This window comes from Erpetoichthys calabaricus, chromosome 1, assembly GCF_900747795.2.
Source record: "Erpetoichthys calabaricus chromosome 1, fErpCal1.3, whole genome shotgun sequence".
NCBI lineage: Eukaryota > Metazoa > Chordata > Cladistia > Polypteriformes > Polypteridae > Erpetoichthys > Erpetoichthys calabaricus.
This window is the reverse complement of record NC_041394.2, coordinates 74,204,446-74,226,592: the sequence shown is the minus strand read 5'-3', so window position 1 is coordinate 74,226,592 and position 22,147 is coordinate 74,204,446. Positions and strand designations below refer to the sequence as shown.

The 22,147-nt window shown below is 36.6% G+C and overlaps 1 protein-coding gene across 5 annotated transcripts in view; it reads left to right on the top strand.

The window, feature by feature from the left end:
* zmp:0000001168 (signal-induced proliferation-associated 1-like protein 2) overlaps positions 1-22,147 on the top strand; it is a 317,833-nt gene that overhangs the window by 280,224 nt on the left and 15,462 nt on the right. For 4 of the 5 annotated variants that reach the window (XM_051933609.1, XM_051933613.1, XM_051933616.1 and 1 more), the window contains 5 exons: positions 134-287; positions 3,128-3,248; positions 19,477-19,575; positions 20,040-20,130; positions 21,936-22,014. In XM_051933609.1, the coding sequence (XP_051789569.1) occupies positions 134-287; positions 3,128-3,248; positions 19,477-19,575; positions 20,040-20,130; positions 21,936-22,014 (544 nt within the window). The remainder of the gene's footprint in view (positions 1-133; positions 288-3,127; positions 3,249-19,476; positions 19,576-20,039; positions 20,131-21,935; positions 22,015-22,147) is intronic. The other variant, XM_051933621.1, reaches the window with a different exon arrangement.

Genomic DNA, 22,147 nt, shown 5'->3' with positions numbered 1-22,147 from the left:
ATCAGAAATATTATTAGTAAAACAAATGGAAAGGAGGCATTGTGCTGTTGCACGCTGCCTCTTGGTATTCATTTTGCTTTTGTAGTTACTCTGTGTTTTGAAACCTTTACTCTTGATTCAATTCTAACTCAAGCAGGCACATCTATGACAATGTGGGGTTGATGCAGGATAGGAAAAAGGGTCCTGTGTATGAAAATGTCCAAGGCTTACTGGATGCTACACCAGACCTTATCCTGGAAGTAAAACCAAAGGCACTTTTGGCTGAAGAAACAGACCTGCAGAAACAGGTAACAATGTTCACAAATCTCATGTTTTCCTTGGGAAGTGGTTGTCCATTTGAGATGTGGGGAACCGTTGTGATTGGCAATTTGTCCAGATAAATCCTTAATTAGAAACCTCTTCATAGTGTTGGAGTAATTTAATTGAATGCCATATTCTTACTGTCTTTCTGAGGAATCGGAAAGTCCAACTAGTGTGTATTTCACCTATGTTCAGAGAACATGAACAAAATATTGCATATGAGTTTTTGTACACACCTTTATTTTTCAATTGTTTGTCTCTCTCTGATGTATTGTATACACATTACTGAATGCAGGAAGAAGGTGAATTAATTATAAAGTAGAAAAATAGAGTTTTCTGTCCTATGAAAGCCATTTTGTGGCTTTATGTTGTCAAAGTACTTTTATTTTGTGCTCATTGTGCAGAAACAATTAAAAGGCAAAACATGTTATTTCATAAAAGTCAATCAATATTTGTTATACTCAGATTTCATAAGTGGGAGTGCATCTAGGGTACTGTAATGTATTTCTGGTCAAAATAATACAAATAAGAAAAAAGAGAGTACAACCTTAAAAACTAAAGAGCAATGAATGGTAGATCCATATTGAGAAGCATGTCTTGATGTGACAAAGGGAAATGTATCTCTTGGGTACCTACTGAAGTTTACAGAATTCTCAAAAGGCATCAGTTAAACTGATCCAACAGAATACTTTCAGTTATGCATTGAATTACATAGTTATGGGCAGAGGTGGAAATTAAGGGGGGAGAGTGTTCAAGAAAACTTACCTTCAAACAAAAGAACAAGATAATCTGCAGCAAACCAAGTCGTGTGGTGAAGTAGTACCTGTAGTAGCCTTTACAAATTCACCAAGCAAGATACAGAGACATCTTAACATCTTAGCAATCATTCGTTTATTTGTTTGGTTTGTTATGACAATTGGTTAGGTGCATTGGCAATCCTAAATTGTCCCTAGTGTGTGCTTGGTGTGTGTGTGTGTGTGTGTGTGCGTGTGCGTGTGTGTGTGTGTGTGTGTGTGTGTGTGTGTGTGTGTGTGTGTGTGTGTGTGTGTGTGTGCCCTGCGGTGGGCTGGCGCCCTGCCTGGGGATTTGTTCCTGCCTTGTGCCCTGTTCTGGCTTGGATTGGCTCCATCAGACCCCCATGACCCTGTGTTAGGATATAGCGGGTTGAATAATGGCTGGTTATGACAATTTAAAGATTAGATGACTGTTTTAACATATGCTAAATACACAGTAAGCAGTTCTGGAGTAACAGCAGTATATTCATTTAAATGAACATGATAGGATTAATATACATATGAAATTAACATTTGGTATTTCCCTAAAGTGATTCTTCACAAAATTGTTAAGTACCAGAATCTAATATGCAACCACACAATCTTGTGAGTTTTCCTTCTTGTATTCTCTTAATTCCAGTTCCTCATGCAGCAGGTTCTTTTTCTGGCTTGAAAATGCAAGAAGATTACATATTTCTTATTTTCTTTATCCAGAGCAATAACAGGATTATTACAATTTTTAATAGTCATACTTGCTCCAAGTACAGAAAATATTTTTGTGAGATATGATAATTCTGTGAAACTCATTCAACAATCTTCAATTTATATGGAAATTCACTTTCAAATAATTATATGTAATTAGAGAATAATAGCTTATTTACTAATGTCTTAAAGTTCAACACAAGCCAGCTAAGGACACGATTTTAGAAGAATATGAAATTTAAATCTAAAGTCTTGTGGTTTCAAGCCCATCATCTCACTCGTCAAACATTACTACTTGTGGTAACCATTTGTATGTACAGAAACAGATTCTTCCTGCAATGGGATTAACAACTATCCCAAAAATACATTTAAATTAAGCATTTTGGGAGAGTATGATATTTTTGAGGGCGCCACGGTGGTGTAGTGGTAGCCTTCTGCCTCGCAGTAAGGAGACCTGGGTTCGCTTCCCGGGTCCTCCCTGCATGGAGTTTGAATGTTCTCTGTGTGTGTTTCCTCTGGGTGTTCCGGTTTCCTCCCACAGTCCAAAGACACGCAGGCTAGGTGCATTGGTGATCCTAAATTGTCCCTAGTGTGTGCTTGGTGTGTGGGTGTGTGTGCCCTGCTGTGGGCTGGCACCTTGCCCGGGGTTTGTTCCTACCTTTCTGCTAACTTATGTGTCTAGGCCTGACTAAGTGAGTTCCTAGAATAGCCACTGTTAAGTGGTCTCAAACTACATAATCCCTGTCTCTTACACTGTGAAGAAAATACTTTTACAAATTATGAGCAGTGTCTTTAGGCCTCTGTAGTTTTTTTCTCTTTATTACTTTTACAATTCTGAGTGGAGAATGTATGGTCCTGGCAGCCAGTGTCTAAATGTTCAACTTTATTTTCAAAATCAGCCTTCCTTGTACACTAAATGTTAATGGCTAAATGATCCATTGCACACTTTTAGTTGTGTGATACTTCATTTAAAACAACTTATTGTATACCACTGGTCGAGACACAGACACTGGATGACCATTAAGGTACATTGAACAATCAAAAATTCACTGTTGCACTTTGAAATATGGATTCAAATAAGAAGATGAATGAATAGGAAAAAAGTGGTCAAAGAACAGATAAACTGGTAGGTCATACATGTCCACAAGTAGTGCCAAGACTGACCAAAGTGTACCATTAATAGTGCTCTGAGTTGCAAAGGAGGCCGATAAAGTAGACAAAGGTACCTGATAACCAAAAGTGGCAGCATTTTAATATACTTCTTTCTTTATATACTGAGAAAAGCAGCCATCTCTACATCAACACAATAACACAATAATTGTTCTGATACTTTATTATTTATATGTTTCCAGTTTTCAGCATTACAGGCTTTTGAAGAAGAGGCATCTGTCAGTGCTCATGAGGTCTGTACAGATCTGTTTAGGTCAACCGACATTCCAGACAGGAGTTCTCTGGCCTTGAGTTTACAGAAGGGTAAGAATAATTTTAGAATTTTGCTTTAACTAGTTTATTTCACTGACTATTTGTTTGTGACTATGTCTCTTCTCCCAGTCCTTTTCTACCTCTGTAGCATAACATACAGAACAATTTGCTAAATGGTCTGTCAATCTGAAGTAGAGGACATTAATACATTTTAATATAATTGAGAGATATTGCTGTAATACACAAAAACAATTTGTACTACAGTTTAGTCAATGATGTACTGTAAGTCGAAGTGAAAATTCTGAGACAAGAACATTGCAACCACTGGTGTGTAATGGGATTCCATGGGTAAAGTCACCTCCTGTAGTGGCGTGCACAGCTCCCAAATGTGAATCACATATGCTGAATGAAAAACAGATCATTTGTACCTTCTAAACACAGTACGGGAAAATATACTGTGTAATAGTCTGATGACATGTTGACTTTATTCTCGACATTTCTACTTGATTCTCGCCGTTTATGTCAAGATTAAAGTCGACATGTTGACTTTAATCTCGTAATTTGTCATTAAAGTAGAACATGTAAACTAAACTTCATCGTAAAATGAATATTTAATTTACTAGATTTTCTCAAAACCCGTCATAAGTTATGTAGCACATTAAATGCTTTGTGTTAAGCGTTCCCCTAGCCATGTTAAATCGGTATGTGCTTCTTAAACTGACTTCTTCTTGTAGTGAGGAGGCGCTGGCAGCGATCGCCGCACAGAATACATTCACTTCATGATATTCCTCATCCGTTTCCTCCGGGTGCTCCGGTTTCCTCCCACAGTCCAAAGACATGCAGGTTAGGTGGATTGGCGATTCTAAATTGTCCCTAGTGTGTGCTTGGTGTGTGTGTGTGTGCCCTGCGGTGGGCTGGCGCCCTTCCCGGGGTTTGTTTCCTGCCTTGCGCCCTATGTTGGCTGGGATTGGCTCCAGCAGACCCCCATGACCCTGCAGTTAGGATATAGAGGGTTGGATAATGGATAGATGGATATTCCTGCTCCCTGAACATTTAGAATGCTACGATAAATACTTGATATAATTTTCATGATGAAATGCATTAAAGCATGTATTAATCATGTGGGGGCACAGTGGTGTGGAGGTTGCACTGCTGCCTCGCAGCAAGGGGGTCTCGGGTGTACCCTGCCTTGAATTAACATGTTTTTCTGATGGGTTTACTCGGCGTGCTTCATTTTCCTTTCAAAGTCATGTAGGATGTGGGGTTTTGTTATGCTATATTGACCTTGTTAGTGTATGTTTTGCTCGTATTCACCCTGCGATGTGCTGGCGTTCAGGATTTGCTCCTGCCTCACACACAATGCTTGTTGGGATGGGCACAACCCTGAATGGATGGCATAATTAAACATGTATAACGAAGATTTGTTTAAAGTTATGAACACACCGTGGTCTAATTTTATAACTAGTTTTAATTTCACAAAGACGTTTATCAAGGGAGCAGCACTACCCCGACACTACCGTGCATGTTTAATACTTGCTTTAATGCATTTCATCCTGAAAATGATATCAAGTATATAACTTAGCATTCTAAATTTTCAGAGAGCAGGAATATCATGAAGTGAATGTATTCTGTGTGGCGATCGCTGCCGACTCCTCCTCTTAGTGTGGAGGAAGTCAGTTTAAGAAGCGCGCAGTGATTAACAACTGGGTCGGGGAACACTTAACATAAAGCTTTTAATGTGCTACATTAACTTATGACGGGGTTCGAGAAAATCTAGTAAATTAAACATTGATTTTAGGATGAAGTTTAGTTTACGACATGCTACTTTAATTATAAAATAAGCTATGAGAATAAAGTGGAAATGTCAACTTTAATCTTGACATAAGCGTCAAGATTAAAGTGGAAATGCAGACAATAAAGTCAACATGTCTATTCTCGACATATACTGTAGTTTTTTTTTTCTTCCCTGTGTCCGTATTTTTTTTCTTCACCATGGCCCTTATACAATTCCGTAGGGCTATACCACAAATAGCATTATAAATGCAAGTTGCAGTTTTATTTTTTATGTATATAGCTTAGCTTGAAGCAAAGTCCATATTAATGCAATTTGCCTAAATGATGGTTCATTTGGTAAAGATGTCATCACCAAGTTGCACTTGTTTTATTTTATTTTTATTTGGTGAATACTGTGTAATGCACCAGGGCTTTGAATTCTTGAAGTAATAGTATTATTACTGGAAGTTGCACTATTATTTATTTTATTGTTATTATTATTAGGTTAAATATTATGCAGTTTAATGATGGTAAAGTTGTTTAAAAAGTCACTTTAACGTGTCAGTGGACAGAGATTGTTAACATTAACAGAAAGTGTAGTTGGTTTACAAAAAATATTTACTAATTATACCTTTTCTAAGGCATGTTCAGTGCAATACAACTTTTGACAAGCACTTCTGGATATTTTACTAAGTCTAAATGCCTCTTTGGATGGTTGAAATATGTTGTCAAAATTTTAGTTTAAGTTGTTTGCAAAATTTGTTCAATAAAAAAGTTCTATATTTTGACTGCAACTGTCATACAATGTGATTCCTTCTCTTCATTAGTGCCACCCCCTTGAAAACTATCACTTTATGGGGCCATGCAAACCTGTATTAATACTTGTGTGCACATTAAAATGTTTTTTTTTGTACAATGTACAATGCTCATGACAGTGGAATAGGTTATTCTTAGCCAGTCTACTGCAGTAATTGCAGTGGAAAATGTGGTTAACATCCACTGATGCATGGGAAAGAAATACCGTTGAATACCGTGAAACCGGTATAATTTTGAAAAATACCGTGATATAGAATTTTGGTCATATCGCCCAGCACTACCAATACCATACAATGTATGCCTCATGAATAGCAGAGTGAAGAACCTCACTGGCATGTAAAATATTCTAAATTAATACTATACAGTATGTGCTAAATCTTTTTTTAATAAGGACAGACACAAGAAATGTGATTTGAATTGAACATATTAGAGGGGGTTTAAAATGAGTAGTGCATTTGAACTTTTATTAAATTTGAATTTTACACATGTGTTCTCACTGTACACATTGGATTCAAAAATATATGGTAGTGTTATACTTCGTAAGAGGAATTTCACTATTCTGAAAGTCTGAAACAAATATAGAGTAATAATAATAATAAATAGTAATATCTATAGAGTGCCTTTCCCATGCTCAAACACTTCACAAATATTTTAAAGGGGACATAAAGAATAAAGGTCCAGAAAAAGCTCATGAAATAATATTTGATAGATTTGAATATCAAAAACATTAAACACCAAATGAAGTTAAATAAACTGCTCTACAACAGTTGAACCCTGATTTGAATCTGTAAGACAGGAATTTTAGATACTCTTTTGTGTAACTTTCATGTCAGAAGCTTCATCTTGGGACCTAGGTGGTCCAAAGACCAATAGTGAGTCAACTGATAAGTTTTTTTATTGCCACTGTGTGTGAGTGTCTGTATTTGTGTGTGCCCAGGTACCAAATGGGATTTATTGATGCCTTATTTCCTTTGTAGCTGAAGTTCTGTGTGTAGCAAACAACTTCAATTACATGTTCTTTGTTTATATACAATTCATTTGCCATTGATGCATGAACAATCATCTCTACATAGTCCATGCTTGGCCTGGCTGCTACACATCATTTGTGTTTTTTTTCTGACCCAAGGGATCTCTTCGACTCTGTCAAGTTAGAGCTTCATATTATCACATTTTTTGTTATGTATTCAACACTCAAGTTTGCACTGGCTCCAGCAAATACTCCTTTAAAGTGTTAGGTACACGGTAATGAACTGAAAACCCACCCATTTTGTAATCTTTTCTTATGTTCCATTCTATGGAACACATTTTTTTCCTAGAATTCTCTGTGTATTTGATCTCTTTTGAAATACAAAATTAGTGAAAATTACACACAACTGAAACATAATTCATTGTCTTATGCTCAGGTAAAATACCATAGAAGTGAATTTATGTTAAGTTCTGCCAATTTGGCTTTGATCATTTTGAAACTCTGTTTTGCTAATTAGCAGGGCTGTGGAGAAAACATGTTTATTAATGTATCTAATTTATAATGCAGCATTAATCAATTTCTGTTTTACTTACTTTGTTCATTCTGATGTACTATATAAGAACGCAAGAACTGGCTTCTTTATTTATCCTGTTTTCTAGAGGCATTTAAAAATCTGATCCACACTTTAAAGTCTTTCCTTCATTAATTTCCTGTATATGCCAATAGTATCCTGCATGACCAACCATCAGCGGTTAGTTGAGAAAATATCCAGAAATAACTTAATTACCTGAGAAAATTTTAATTATTACTCCTCATTATTCTTTGTCATGGCCAACTGCAAATCCCACCAGCTAAAGAAGTGTACAAAAGTATCAAAACATTCATTCATTCATTTTGTATTTTTTCCCATTGTTCCTAGAATGACATAGCTCATTAAAAATTAAAGACTTTCTTGAAGAGAGCTGGCCCCAGTATTGGACAGGTTTTATTACTTTATTGTGCGTCACTTTCTCTAGCTTTTCAGCTCAGCCTATATTTCAGGTTAACTGTGTAATCAATGAAAAATTAATGGATGATGATCAGTGATTTTCTATATTGGATTGGTTGGGTATATCCATTAGTTACTAGCTAAAATTGCTTCATTATGAGTAATGTGACTCAGTGGCAGAGCTTACAGATTTAAGACAAGGCAAGCTTGGATGGGATGCCAATTCAAAGTACAAACACAAATGCACTTAGGCAGCATGTTTTTAGAATATCATAACTGTCAGAATATTAAAACTTACAGCTCTGATTACAAGCAAAGGGAAGGCAGTGGCACTTTTTTTGTTATTATGCCATCCATATTTTAAATTCATTACTTGTAAATGAGACTAGAGTAAAGTGTGAAAGACATTACTAGAAGTACAGAGGACATAAAAATAATCATATTTAGGTCTTAGGCTTTATTTATCTATATAAATACTACATGTTGAAAAAATACAGTACCAGCCAAAATGAAAGCGGTTGCCAGCTGCAGTGTAGTTTTATTTAACAGTGAATCATTAGAGACGGCACAGTGGTGCAGTGGGTAGCGCTGCTGCCTCGCAGTTGGGAGACCTGGGGACCTGGGTTCGCTTCCCGGGTCCTCCCTGCGTGGAGTTTGTATGTTCTCCCTGTGTCTGCGTGGGTTTCCTCCGGGTGTTCCGGTTTCCTTCCACAGTCCAAAGACATGCAGGTTAGGTGGATTGGCGATTCTAACTTGGCCCTAGTGTGTGCTTAGTGTGTGGATGTGTTTGTGTGTGTCCTGCGGTGGGTTGGCACCCTGCCCGGGATTGGTTCCTGCCTTGTGCCCTGTGTTGGCTGGGATTGGCTCCAGCAGACCCCCGTGACCATGTGTTCGGATTCAGCGGGTTGGAAAATGGATGGATGGATGAATCATTAGAAGATACCAGTATAATGAATGATGAAGTGAATTGAAAATGGAAAGCAGAAAGTAGTTCTTCAAATTCAAAATAGTGAAATAGTGTACCAAGTCATGCAGTTGAAGAACAGACCCTGGCAGCTTTCGGAATTCTCTGAATTGCCTAGCCAAACAAGTCTGATGGACTGAATGGTTTCTTTGCCTTTTAGAAATTTCTAATATTATATGTTCTGTCTGTGAGAAATATGTGCCTGGTACTGTAATACCATAATGCAATAATGCCTTCATTTTTCACTGGAATTTAAAAAATGGTCTTAATCTAAATTGTGGCTCAACTGTCACATTGTGTATGCTCTTACATTTCATGAGATTTCTGCCTTGTTAAATGTTTCATGGATATTGAATACATTTGTTATGGTTTGTAGGTTTAACCAGTAATTAAGTTGTCCCAATAACTCATCCAGATATGTTTCTAATAGCTCTCAAGGTTTTCACATCAGTCACATGAGTTTGTAAGTTTTTCAGATAGTCTGACAACCTTTTGAGTGAAGATGTGCTTCCTGGATTTGTCTTGAATTCACTTCCTCTTAATTTTTTCATGTGTTCTACAGTATGTCATTTACTATGTAACTGAAAAGCTTGTAGGGAACTGCTGCCCCAGAATCCTGTCACTACTTACTACTAATTTAGTCATGCACTTTTCATCACCATCTTCTTCGTAAATACAACCTACCCCAAAGTTTTCATGGAGTGAATACTGTGCAAATTCAAAGATTCTGTTTAATTTTTCTTGGAAAGTTTCATTGCCTTATTGATATCAAGTGGTTAAAAAGTATGTTAAGTGTAACTTTAAAATACAGGTTCTTAAAGCATTATAACACACAAATCATTTTCAAGGTACTGGATAATTTTTGTACCTTGTAGTGTCTTGATTCCTACTTTGGGCTCATGGTTAGCTCTGGAAATGTTCTATGAATATATTATTACTTCTCTCTATTTGTAAATGTATTGGACAACATGGTGGTGGTTAATGCTGCTGCTTTTCAGCTCCAGAAAATTATGTTTAAATCTCAGATGGGTGACAGTCTATATGAAGGGTGACCTTTCTCCCTGTGTTTGCATGGACTTTAATGTGATTGCTCAAATTTTCCCTTTGAAAAACCTATGCATTAAGTTGTTTGGTTACACTAAATTGGCCAGAGATTTTTCGGTTAGTGTCTATAAGAGTGTGTAATTTATTTTTTTCTGTTGTGTACAGGTTAGTTCCTCTCTCTGCCCAGTATTGCCAGGATAGGACACTCAGCCCTCATGACGTTCAAATAAAACATCATTTTAAAGTTGTCTGGCTCTTTGAGGCTCACTCCTGGGGCTATGTGTACTGCTGTTTACTGTTTTGGTAAATGTGTACACCTTAGTTTGTATTAAAAAGACATACTTGGATTGCACCTATGAAGTAATTCATGGTATAGTGCTGTTCACCACAAAAGACTACTCTGTTTGATATGGGATATTGTCCTTCTGCATAGTGTTCAGCAAGAAGCAAGGCACTAACCAACAGACAGCTGTGTGTAAAACCACATGAAGGACAATTTTCCCCAGGATGTCTCTTTAGTATGATTTTGTATTTTAGTAAGTTTGTAGTGTTTCATACCGCAGCAGTTTACAATGAAAAAGTAAATTTTAGAAAATCATTTTGTGATTTATTTTTTCCAGTGCTGTAAGTAATCAGTTTTTTGTATATATTGTAGTCATGGTGCAAAGTATGGGGGGTCCTGTTGTGTACCTTCAGTCCTTCCTTCTTCTTACAATATTGCTCAAAAAACAGTCATTGTTAGTGTATTTCCTTTTATTTTAGTATGCGTTATCATCAAAATAGTATTTTTCGGCCTTATCTTTCTGTTTCTTCTGTGCTCTTAACTATCTAGAGCTGCTATACTGGTCTGTGGCAGGTGGACACTGAAGTAAATGTGTTCAAGGCACATAATTAACTTAATCCTCATGATGAAAAGGCCATTTTAATGTTGCACACATAGCCTCAAAGAGGCTATGTGTCCTTAAATGTGTCTGTTCTGTAAGGTGCTTCTCAGAAGTTCAAGATGCAATGGCTTTTGTTTGCAGATTTCATATCTGTGTATGGTGGGACTCATTTACTTAAGATACCCATATCCTAAATGATGGCACTCTCCATGGCTAATTTATTATATTTTCATATTACTAGAGTAAGATTTCAGTGTTCAGCCTCAATTGCAGCATGAATAGGGCCTCCTGGTTACCACAGGGTATTTGCACACTTTCTGCAGTGTCTTTAAAAGCTACATGTAGCTTTTAGTTAAAAGATAAAGTTGAACCATTTATATTACAATCTTCATTATGATTAATATAATTACTTCTTTTTTTCCTCAAAATATTTGTCATTGGCTTTAAGCATGTACTTTGGTTAAAGGTATTCTCCATGAACAGATGGGCACGTTGATAAGCAATACTAGTTTTATGCCTCCATCACCCCTCAACATTAAATCTTTGCTTATCCCTGTCTGTAATGACAGAAGATAAACTAGAATTTGTAAGTCTACACATACCTATCATATTGAATGGGTAGTCTTGATCATATTATTTAGTTCAGAATTTGAAACTAAGACTAGCTTCTTTGTTTTCTTATCAAGGACAGCAGTGGGTGTGACAAAGGACATCACTGAGAATCTGTATAAATTAAGGGACAAAATAGACCATTCATAGAAGTGTGTGTTTTTTTATTTAAAGCCAGTAGCGACCCTCTGCCATTAAAACCTTTGATACTAAAACTGCACCATAGTCATTTGCTGTCATCAGACTGCTGTCACTGTCCTGCTCCACTGACAGACTGAGAAGATCGTTCCTCCCCCAAACTATGCGACTCTTCAGTTCCATCCGGGGGGGTAAACGTTAACATTATATAAAGTTATTGTCTGTTTTTACCTGCATTACTATCAATCTTTAATATTGTTTTTTGTATCAGTAAGGTGCTGCTGGAGTATGTGAATTTCCCCTTGGGATTAATAAAGTATCTATCTATCTATCTATCTATCTATCTATCTATCTATCTATCTATCTATCTATCTATCTATCTATCTATCTATCTATCTATCTATCTATCTATCTATCTATCTATCTATCTATCTATCTATCTATCTATCTATCTATCTATCTATTTGCCATAATCTGCTAGATTAATGGCAGACAGTGTTGTAAACTGTGTTGTGAAATTTTTCAAGTAACAAACAAAGAAATTTTCGAGGTAAGGTTGTTACACATAATAATCATAGTACCAGAGAATGGCAGCATGTGTCATGCCGATTAGTATATGAAAATAAGAATTTAATTGTATTGTATACATGACAGTAATGACCTTATAAACCCTGTGTGAATAAATAAAGCATAATAGATGCTCAAAGTGTCTGTGCCCTGTCTTTTCCATGCCCCAGGTATGACTGAGTTCCATATCACCCTTAGTAATAAAGAAATTTGAAATAATATATAACAAACCATGTAGGTAAAAAGTATTTGATCAAGAAAATTAGGTTTATTTTTTTTTTCTGGATAATTTTTCTCTGTTATGAAACTAATGATTGATCTTCTGTTTATTAAAGCAAAAAAACTTATTGGAAAACACATGAACTCATGTCTGTCACAGACTCTTCCCCGTCTTATTGACAGACTTATCAGATTATTCTCAGCTACTATGAAGTATCTTTGTTTTACACAAATATGTACTGTATTGCACTGCTTGTTGACTTTTGTCTGCCCTGAAAAATATATTATGGATTTTTCTTCTATTAAAAAAAGAAACAGAATTATTTCTGTGAAATAAAAGAACAGATGGATCTTTCTGCCTTTTTTGCAGCCAGGCCTTAACCCTCCATCTGTTTTGCTTCCAATCTTTTTTTTGGGGGGAGGGGGGTAGCTGGTTAGGAAGAGATGCCCTGCTTCTGCCACTCTCCACAGATGAATTTAATCTCATCCACCCAACCCCCACCCCCCACAAATCCCCCCACTTTCAATATTTCACAGCTTCTTGTTCATTTACTGTGTTGGATATATGCAGATACAAGACAGAAACAAACATGTTACTCTCCTATCTCAAGCCCCTTTGCCTGTCCCATGTTTTCCCCTGTCATCTTTAAGCAGCTGTGAATTTGTGAGCTGATAATGGCTCTATCTAGAATCTGTCTTTCCCTTTTAATACTCCTAAGGGGCAGCTTTCTAATGCTCCCTCAATTTACCATAGAGCACTAATTTTGACTCTGGCGAGTCAAATAAAACACTCAGATTTGATAAGATGAAAGAGGCCAGAATGTAGGAGCCTTCTAGGTATAAAACATCTGTTCATCACTTTAACAAAAAGTAGGAGCTGGTTGGCTTTAAAATATTCAGAGCTTCCCCATAATCATTAACAGAATCAAAGGCTAATATAGACCAGGACACATGCTAAACTGTGGTAATAGTGAAGGGAAATGGACAACTGGAAAGCAATAGGCAGGTTCAAGAGTGCCCCCTATTTATCTTTTGAAATGCAAGGCAATCACTACAAGTGGTAGCTTAAGTATATGTAATAAGGACACAGATGCATACCCACATTGTTTATTAGAGGTTAAGGAGAGTGGACAGGCATGCGTGAGAGGTGCTCGTGTTGATCCTAATGTAGGAGTTCAGCAATGGAAGGTGCATTTCTGTTTTGTATCTGCACTTGTGTCCAATGGTGGGTCACTCTCTATCTTCTATTAAATAGTCTGTTTGATCATCAGTGACATCAGTTATGTTTGATAAGGAGAAGATCTGACAAATCAGACAATTGTGAAAGGTGCAGGCTACAGTTTTACCGGCATGCTAAAAATTAGTTGAAAACCTGAAAACATGTTTTAAAAAACGCAAAACCTGCAAATCTGTGCATGTAAAAAGGATGTCAGAAATGTATGTCTGTCAATGTGTAAGAGTCTTAAAAGCTCTGTCTTTGTGTATGTTTGTGTAGGGAACAAGCCACGTCTTGTTCTGCATTTGCTTGGTTTTAGTGGCATGGGTGAGTGAGTAAATGGACGAGAAAGAAGCTGTAGTTTCATTGGCTCAAAAGAGGTTAATATCCTGCTATTGAATCTTTTTCGGTAGCAGAGTATCAAACTTCTGTGTACAAAATTAATCAGTAATTATTTGTTATTTGTCAAAAAACATGTTTCAGTCAGAAATGTTTATAAAAATTCATTATGCTGGTAGCTACTAAAAACCTCAGAGGACCTGAATATACAATACATATGGCTAAACAGTCAAACATTACTCTAGTTATGTTACTGTAGCACCAAATGATCTAAAGAGGTGAACAGGCCTCAGAATTATCAAAAACCTGACCAAGACTTCAATGGTCAGACTCAGGAACAGCTCTCACTGCAAATCAGCCAGACTTCAAACTCAAAAGGCAAGCTTCAAGGTTTGCAGAGGCCCAAATCAAAGCTCAAGGTTAAACAGTTCAAAAATAAATTAAATGCACAAAATACATAAAATGCTCTTAAAGATGACAGGATGACCATCTTTTGACAATAAAATGCTCTTAAAATGTAAAGAATGTATTAGATAAACAAAAGAAAAACATGAACTGGAAAAACAGAGAACAAGGTCAAAAGTAAGGCAAAAAAGATTCCCCAACCTAGGCAACCCAAGACTAACAAGTCCAATTCAGAAAATAGAAGAAATAATTCACAAAACCGGAAAATCCAAACAGTACTTACAGAAATGCTCTTGGCACCACAAAGCATAGTAAACCTTTGAGGGACCTACTGCTTAGCCTATATATAAAGGCTGAGGTGGTCCTACAGCTGTGACATCAGGGTGGCCCTGCTTCTTGGGGTTCCACCAATAAAACACAAAGAACATCATCATAGAACATTATTACATAATACATAAATATTAAATAATGCATAAACATCACAATAATAACAGCAATTACATAATAATAAAAATACATTAAAATAATAAGTCAGAAACAACAGAAATAACAAAGGAAAATTAACATATGCCAGCGAACAAAGTTTGTCTTAAAAAACTCTTTAGTGCTGATTTTATCTTGAAATAGTGTATATTTTGCGGTCAGAGACTCTAGAGCCTTACACTTGGTAACATGGAAATTGCACAAATTTCAAGACCATCATGTTCACTAGTCAATTTTTGTTTCTTGTTCTAGCTTCATCCCTAGTTTGTTACTACCCCATCTCCTTCAAACTGGTTGGAGGTTTCGCTTATCTAAGAGTGATGGGTTTCAGTTCAGGCATGGACAGAGAGTATCTCCCTAGTTTTATTTCAAAATCCATCCAATTTACACCTTATCCAAATGGCACACCTTAGTAAATAAGTAAACAAGTGTAAAATGGTCAAGGTAGTCACCCAAGATCTTTTTTGATAGGTTGACATTAATATCACCATACATGTGGCTGTGACATACATTGTTATGTTTTATCTGGGATTTCTTCACACTTGTAGCAGCCCAAAAATGTCTTTATGTTCTAGCTGTTCCTATTGTATAAATTATAACTTGCTTTCCAAGTCACTTTGAGGTAATTTAATTTTACTATGTCTCAATCTGGGAAATTACTGAATGGTTTTTACTTAGACTCTTGACTTGTTCTTAGATACACTTCACCCTGAAACCCAGTTCTCCCAGATTTGAGTAGTGAGCTGGTATTATTATTTCTATTATAACAGAAATACATATCCAGTGTCATTTTTTGCTCCTTGTAAAAGATATCTCTCAAGGGATATGTATATGATCTGAAATTTTATGTTTTATTATATTATAGTAATAATAATAATAATAATAATAATAGCAGGTCACTACTCAAAAGGGGGGAAGTCTGACCACAAACCTGCAGTCTCTTGATTATAAGACAGCAGGTCTTACCTCTGCATCACCAAAGCAGACTTGTTGACTTTGTGTCGATTGATATGTGGGCTTGGGTTTTTACTCATTGACAGCAACATGTAAATTGAATGATTTCTTTTTCTTCAATTATATTCTTGAATAAAAGCGCACTTGTTTTGTTATGCCTTTTGTAAAAATATTTACTTGATATTTGGACATCAGTCTTGACACATTATACACTTCACGTAAGAATTTTGTCATTATTAAGAAGTTTCTGTTTTAGTAATGTATTTAACATTTGCTGCCTTGCATTTCCTGTCATCCTACATTTACACAGTGTGAAATGGTCAGACTCAACAAACTTAAAAAGGTGTGGGGCAGCCACCCTTATATTATCCCTGGTTGCAAAGGGTTGAATTTTAGCACAGAAGTGTCTTGGTTGGATTCCTGAAATGAACTGTTGATGGTTTGAAAAGATGGTGGTTTTAAGTAATCAGACCGGAAGAGGTGTATGAGAACCGGAAGTGACCTTCTTCTGATGTCAATTGAAATACAGGAACCGGAAGTGACATCATCCTAGGCGACAGAAGAGATGTTTTTGATGCTGAGTCAGACACGTTTTCCCGCGCCTGGTCTGTAGAGATAACAGGAGAAGGTTTAGTGCACCCTGCCACCCCCTGGCCTGGCGTGGAATTACCTTCACTTGGTCCATACAACGTCCTTCTTTTTTTTTTTTTTTTTTTTAATAATTTTATTGATTTTATTGAAATCACACAATATTCCATACAAATAGATCAATTTTACAAGAATAGGATTGAAAACAAATTAAACCCCACCCCTAAGAAAGAGAGCATGGGCAGCAGAATAAAACTTAAACCTAGTAAAAATAAGTAAATAGATAAATTAATAAGTGAATATAGATAAATGGAGAAGAAAAAGAAAAAAAGGGAGAATAGGGAGAGAATCTGTTTCCTCAGTGCTTTAAAAGCTTATTCTAAAATGGTATTGATTAGATCCTGCCAGGTTTTGAAAAATTTCTGCACAGATCCTCTAATTGAGAATTTTATTTTTTCCAATTTCAAATAATATATAACATCAGTTACCCACTGACTTAAAAGGGGAGAGTTAGGATTCTTCCGGTGGAGCAAGATAAGTCTATGTGCCAATAGTGTAGTAAAGGCAATCACAGTTTGTTTGCCCTTCTCCACTTTAAGCCCATCTGGGAGTACACCAAATACAGCTGTTAATGGGTTAGGAGGGATTGTGACACCAAGGCTGTCTGAAAGGCATTTAAAAATATTGGTCCAAAATGATGTTAATTTGGTGCAGGCCCAAAACATGTGACCCAGTGAGACTGGAACTTGATTGCAGCGTTCACAGGTTGGATCTTGCCCTGGAAACATTTTGGACAGTTTTAAGCAAGACAGATGTGCTTGATATATAATTTTGAGTTGAATAACTGTATGCTTTGCGCATATGGAGCTCGAGTGAATTCTCTGCATTGCTACCTTTTCTCCTTTTCTCCTACTCCTTTTCTGATATGTTGAGGGAGAAATCCTTTTCCCATTGTCCTCTTGGATCTTTGAAAGGGAGGGACTGTAAAACGGTTTTATATATTGCAGAGATGCTGTCTAAGTCCTTGAAACTGATCAATATATTTTCCAGCATAGAGGGAGGTGGGAGGTGAGGAAAATTGGGCAGGTTCTGTTTAACAAAGTTTCTAATTTGAAGATAGTGAAAGAAATGTTTTGCTGGAAAGTTAAATTTAGAATGTAATTGTTCGTAGGATGCAAAGAGGTTGTCTGTGTACAGATCTCTAAGTGATTTCATCCCAAATGTTTTCCAGACATTAAAAACTGCATATGTTTGCGAGGGTTGAAAAAGGTGCCACCGATAAAAGATTCTCTTATCTTAAAATGCTTCCTACATTGGTTCCATATTCTGAGTGAGTGAAGCACTATTGGGTTATTAGTAAATTGGCGATTATTTGCATTTATTGGGGCACAAAGCAAGGAATATAAAGAGGAACTGCAGGATATTATTTCTATTGCAGTCCAAGCCTGCATATATTCATCTATTTGTGTCAATGTCCAGGTTTTTATATGTTGTATGTTTGCTGCCCAGTAGTAAAATTGAAAGTTAGGTAGAGCCATGCCACCTTCTGCCTTTGGCCTTTGTAGGGTCGCTCTTTGGATACGTGGATGTTTTGAATTATAAAAAAATGTAGTTATGATTGAATCTAATTTCTTAAAGAACAATTTATTGATGTATATTGAAATGTTTTGAAATAAAACGAGAAGCTTAGGGAGGATATTCATCTTAACAATGTTAATTCTTCCAGCTAAAGTGAGATGAAGGGTTGACCATCTATGCAAGTCTTGCTTGATTTTTTCCATGCAGACAGCGAAATTTTGTTGATAAAGATCTTTATGTTTACTTGTGATGTTTACCCCTAGATATTTGAACTGATCTGCGATGATAAAAGGGAAGGTGTCCAATCTAATATTGTGTGCTTGAGAATTCACTGGAAAGAGCACACTTTTAGTAAAATTAATTCTGAAACCAGAAATCTTTTGAAATTCTGTTAGTGCTGTTAGGACTTGCAGGCACAGTATTTTGTGGGTCTGATATATACAGTACCATATCATCTGCATATAGAGAAATTTCCTGTTCAAGTCCTTCTCTGATAATCCCCTTTATCTCATAAGCATTTTGACAGTGAACATCCTTCTACTCGCATGTGCGTGACAACAGATCATTGTAGACATGGAACATACATGAAATGTATGCATACCAAATAATGGTATATTATTTACCCTATATAATTCCAGACACCTAACTCCCAGATAAACAGACTTGAGCTCTGAGAATTTAGCGTCTGACTTGTCTTCAACTGCCTCGTTGGGTGATGAGTGAGCAGGCTGCCTGTTGCCAGTGCTGATTGACACATTTGCGAAACAAAGACGCTGTAGACAAGATGCAAGGGAATTTAAGGTGGCCCAGCATTCCGACTTTTTTCATAGGCTTCAAGGATTCTATTGTTAAGGGTAATACTGTATATGTTTTTCTGATGTAGCAAGACATGTCAACTGAATTGGACGCTATATAGTGCCTGACCTGGCACAGACTACACAGAGGCACGTGTAAAAACACAACAAGACTTTTATTTTCTTCATCTGTGGGGCATGTCTTCTCCGTGAACCCCACAGGAAATACACAGTCCCAAAACCTCGTCCTCTTCCTCCCGATTCTGGCCGTTGAGGAGTGGTGGCTGGCCCCTTTTATAGCCCACCCGGAAGTGTTCCAGGTGCTTGACCACCTGGTTCCAATTGCACTTCCCGGGTGGGGCTGAAGATTTGTCCAGCTGGGCTGTGAAATCCATGCAGCACCCCCTGGCGGCTACCCCCAGTTCCCAACCGGGCTGTTGAGGACTTCATCTCCCATGGACCCCTGCGGGTAACTGAGGCACCATCGTCAGCCAGGGAGGCTGTCACCAAGTGTCCGGGGTCTCATGCAACCGGTCTCATGGTTGCTCCCCCGGAACATGACCCGGCCACCCGCCACAGTGGAAAGCCTGCATAAGCCTAAATTGTTTTTAATCTTCCTTTTCCAACATCAGTTACGTCTTTTACTGAGCTGATATGGTAGATGTCACCTTAGCATCCTTTTTTACGAACATTTCATAAAATGTTCATTTGAGTTCATTTAACATGTTACATGTAGTACAGTAGTGTACTGACATGGCTTTTATTATGTACTGTACATTGAGTAGATTTTCTGAGTCGTCTTGTATTTTAGTTATGATTATAACATAATTATAATTACTATAGTAACAAAAGTTTTATTTAATGATAAAATGTATTGCCCTGTATTGTATAGAGCATTGTACTTGTTAAACATTGTAGTTTTATGTGTACTTTTTTTCTTTTGTAATTCTTAGTACTCAAAGAGACAAATGAAGCCACAGAGGAAGAATGGCAGTCAATCTCCGATTTGGCAACAGCGTGTCGAAGTATCTTGGAAGCTCTTTCTAAAGAGGGTGAGGACATCACTTCATAATGCAGATTTATTTTAAGGCAGATTATAAGCAAAGTCGTTCGTTACGGGAGCATAACATGTCATATGTTAAAAAAGAAAATATAGCTTGTATATCACATTGGCAGCTGTTGTGAAATTAAGTATATATTCAGATATATAAATTGGGAAGTCCTGATTAGTAAATGAATTTTGGCATGCTAAATGAATTTTGCATCTTCTTCGTCAAATCAAATAGTATTATTTTGGCCATCTTGGAGCCTTATTTCATCATTCTGTTCCAAGAACACTTTTACCTTTGTAAGCCCCATTAAGATAAATAATGTTGCTTAGAACATACTGATTTATAACGTTGAAGTGTAACTCAATACTAGACATTTATTAAAGAGGTTATCACCAAAGAAGAGAGATTGTTAAAGCAAGCTTTGTAATCTAATACTGAAAATCACCTGAGTTCTTTCTTTCCAGAGCGCAGAGGAGGGGATGCACCTATGTCTGCGACTGAGTCTCAACTGGCATCTTCACAGGAGGACATGAAACTCAAGGACAACAAAGGAGGGTATGGCTTTCTACTGTACCAGCAACAACATTTCTTCTGTTAATTAGCTGCAGCTGTTTAAGAGTTTGTACATTGAGTCATATTTAAATTTCTTCTAAATCTACAGAAGGTATTTTCATAGAGAAACTCATTTCTTGACTGCATTATAAAAAAAGTGCAGCCAGGTTAATTCTAAAGACTAATTATAATAAGGAGACAGCAAAAATTCAGAAAGACCTGGACTGTTTCCAAAACTGGGAAAATACTTAGACAGTGCAGTTTAGTGTAGGGAAGTGTAAAGTGCTACATGCAGGTAAAAGAAACAACTGTAAATATTTGATGGAAAATGCAGTCTTATACGAAGTAACCACTGACAAGGATTTAATAGTTTATGTTGATGTAGCATTCTCATCATATAAGCAATGCACTAAAGCAATTAAAAAGAAACATAAAATTTTAGGTTATATTGTAAAAAAAAAAAGTAAATTGTCAATAAAAAAAAAACTTCAATGCACTAGCGAGACTGCATTATGCAGCTTGATGCATCTGAACTACACTACAAAAATGAAAATCAGCTTTAGAATAAGTGGAGAAGCGAGCATCTCAGGACTAAAGGATATTGCTGAGTTTGCATGCTTTGGGAAATACTGTATGTGTTTCCCAGTGAGAAATGTTATGTGAACGCTTTTCAAGTTGGTTTCTCCCAGTGGGACAATTTGGAGAAACAGTCCTACCTTAACAAAGTTGTGATAGAAGATTGACCTTTCATCTAATTCAGTCACACACAATAAAAAAATGAATTAGCAGGTTAGCAAAAATAGATTGTTTGTGGTTGCATTTTTGAAGTGAATGTGATATGTGCATATTGAGTTTAGCTTACTGTTTATATTCAGATAAAAAATAGAGATAATCCTTAATTACTTATCAAATTAGCAGTAACATTGCATTTCCCCAAAAAACAACTAACTGGAAATTCAGATGAAGCAGGAAAGTAAGATATTATAAGAGGTATTTCTAAAAATTTATGTTGCATATAAACACAGCATATGTCTTACTCTGACAGACTAACACAATTAAGCATTAATAGTCAAGTATGGGGAAGTAATTCAGGTCTTCAAAGTTTTCAGAGGCCTTGACAAAATTGATCCATCATAACTCCTTCAGTTAAATAGTGAATTACATACTTGAGGATACCTGTCCAAATTAAGGGATAGTGTAGCAGTGAGAGGTTTTAATAACTATCTTGATGATATCTTTGGAAAACCTTAGTCAGCAGCTAATCAAGTGAATTATATGTTAACATTTGTGAAACCTTTATGTTCTTAACCTTTTTCCAGAAACATCCAAATGATTATACATAAATTAGACATACATTGTGATATGGCATCTAAATCTGTGTCCTTTCCAATTGAAGTTCTATGTAATGTGGAAACCAACTAAATCATAAAGTAAATTCATAAGCTAAACTGGGCTTAATTTCCCGCAAAATCTTCATAATGGACAAAAAATGTAAAATATTGGGTGTTGTAAGTCTTTTAATGATTAAAGGTTATATGGGCCATTCTTTGTACAGGGAACTGCTATAGTGTCTAGTCATAAGGTTATATTGTGTTACAGGTTATGTCCCACTTACTACAAGTTGTTACCAACTTTTATTAAAAAATCAATACATATTGAAATAAGCAGAGAAGTGTTAATTTCCTTGAGGTTTTTCTAAACTGTTGTTTCATACTTCAAATGCACATCTAGTTCTTCAGATGATGAAATGAGATTTCCACTCTGTGAATACTTACATTCCTATTTTGGTTTGGTCTTGGCACTTTCAGAGATTCTCCAGCTCATCTGGAAGAGAAAGTTTGTCAGCTGGAGTCCATGCTCAAAAAATTGCAAGAGGACCTTCAAAAGGTACGGCCACTCCCAACGCAGACTCATACCCCCTCCCCTGACCCCCACAACGTGCTGCAAACACAATGACAGCTCCTTCCAAGCTGGCAAGTGACATCGACACCAGGCCTCTAAAACTAAAATGTTGGCAGCT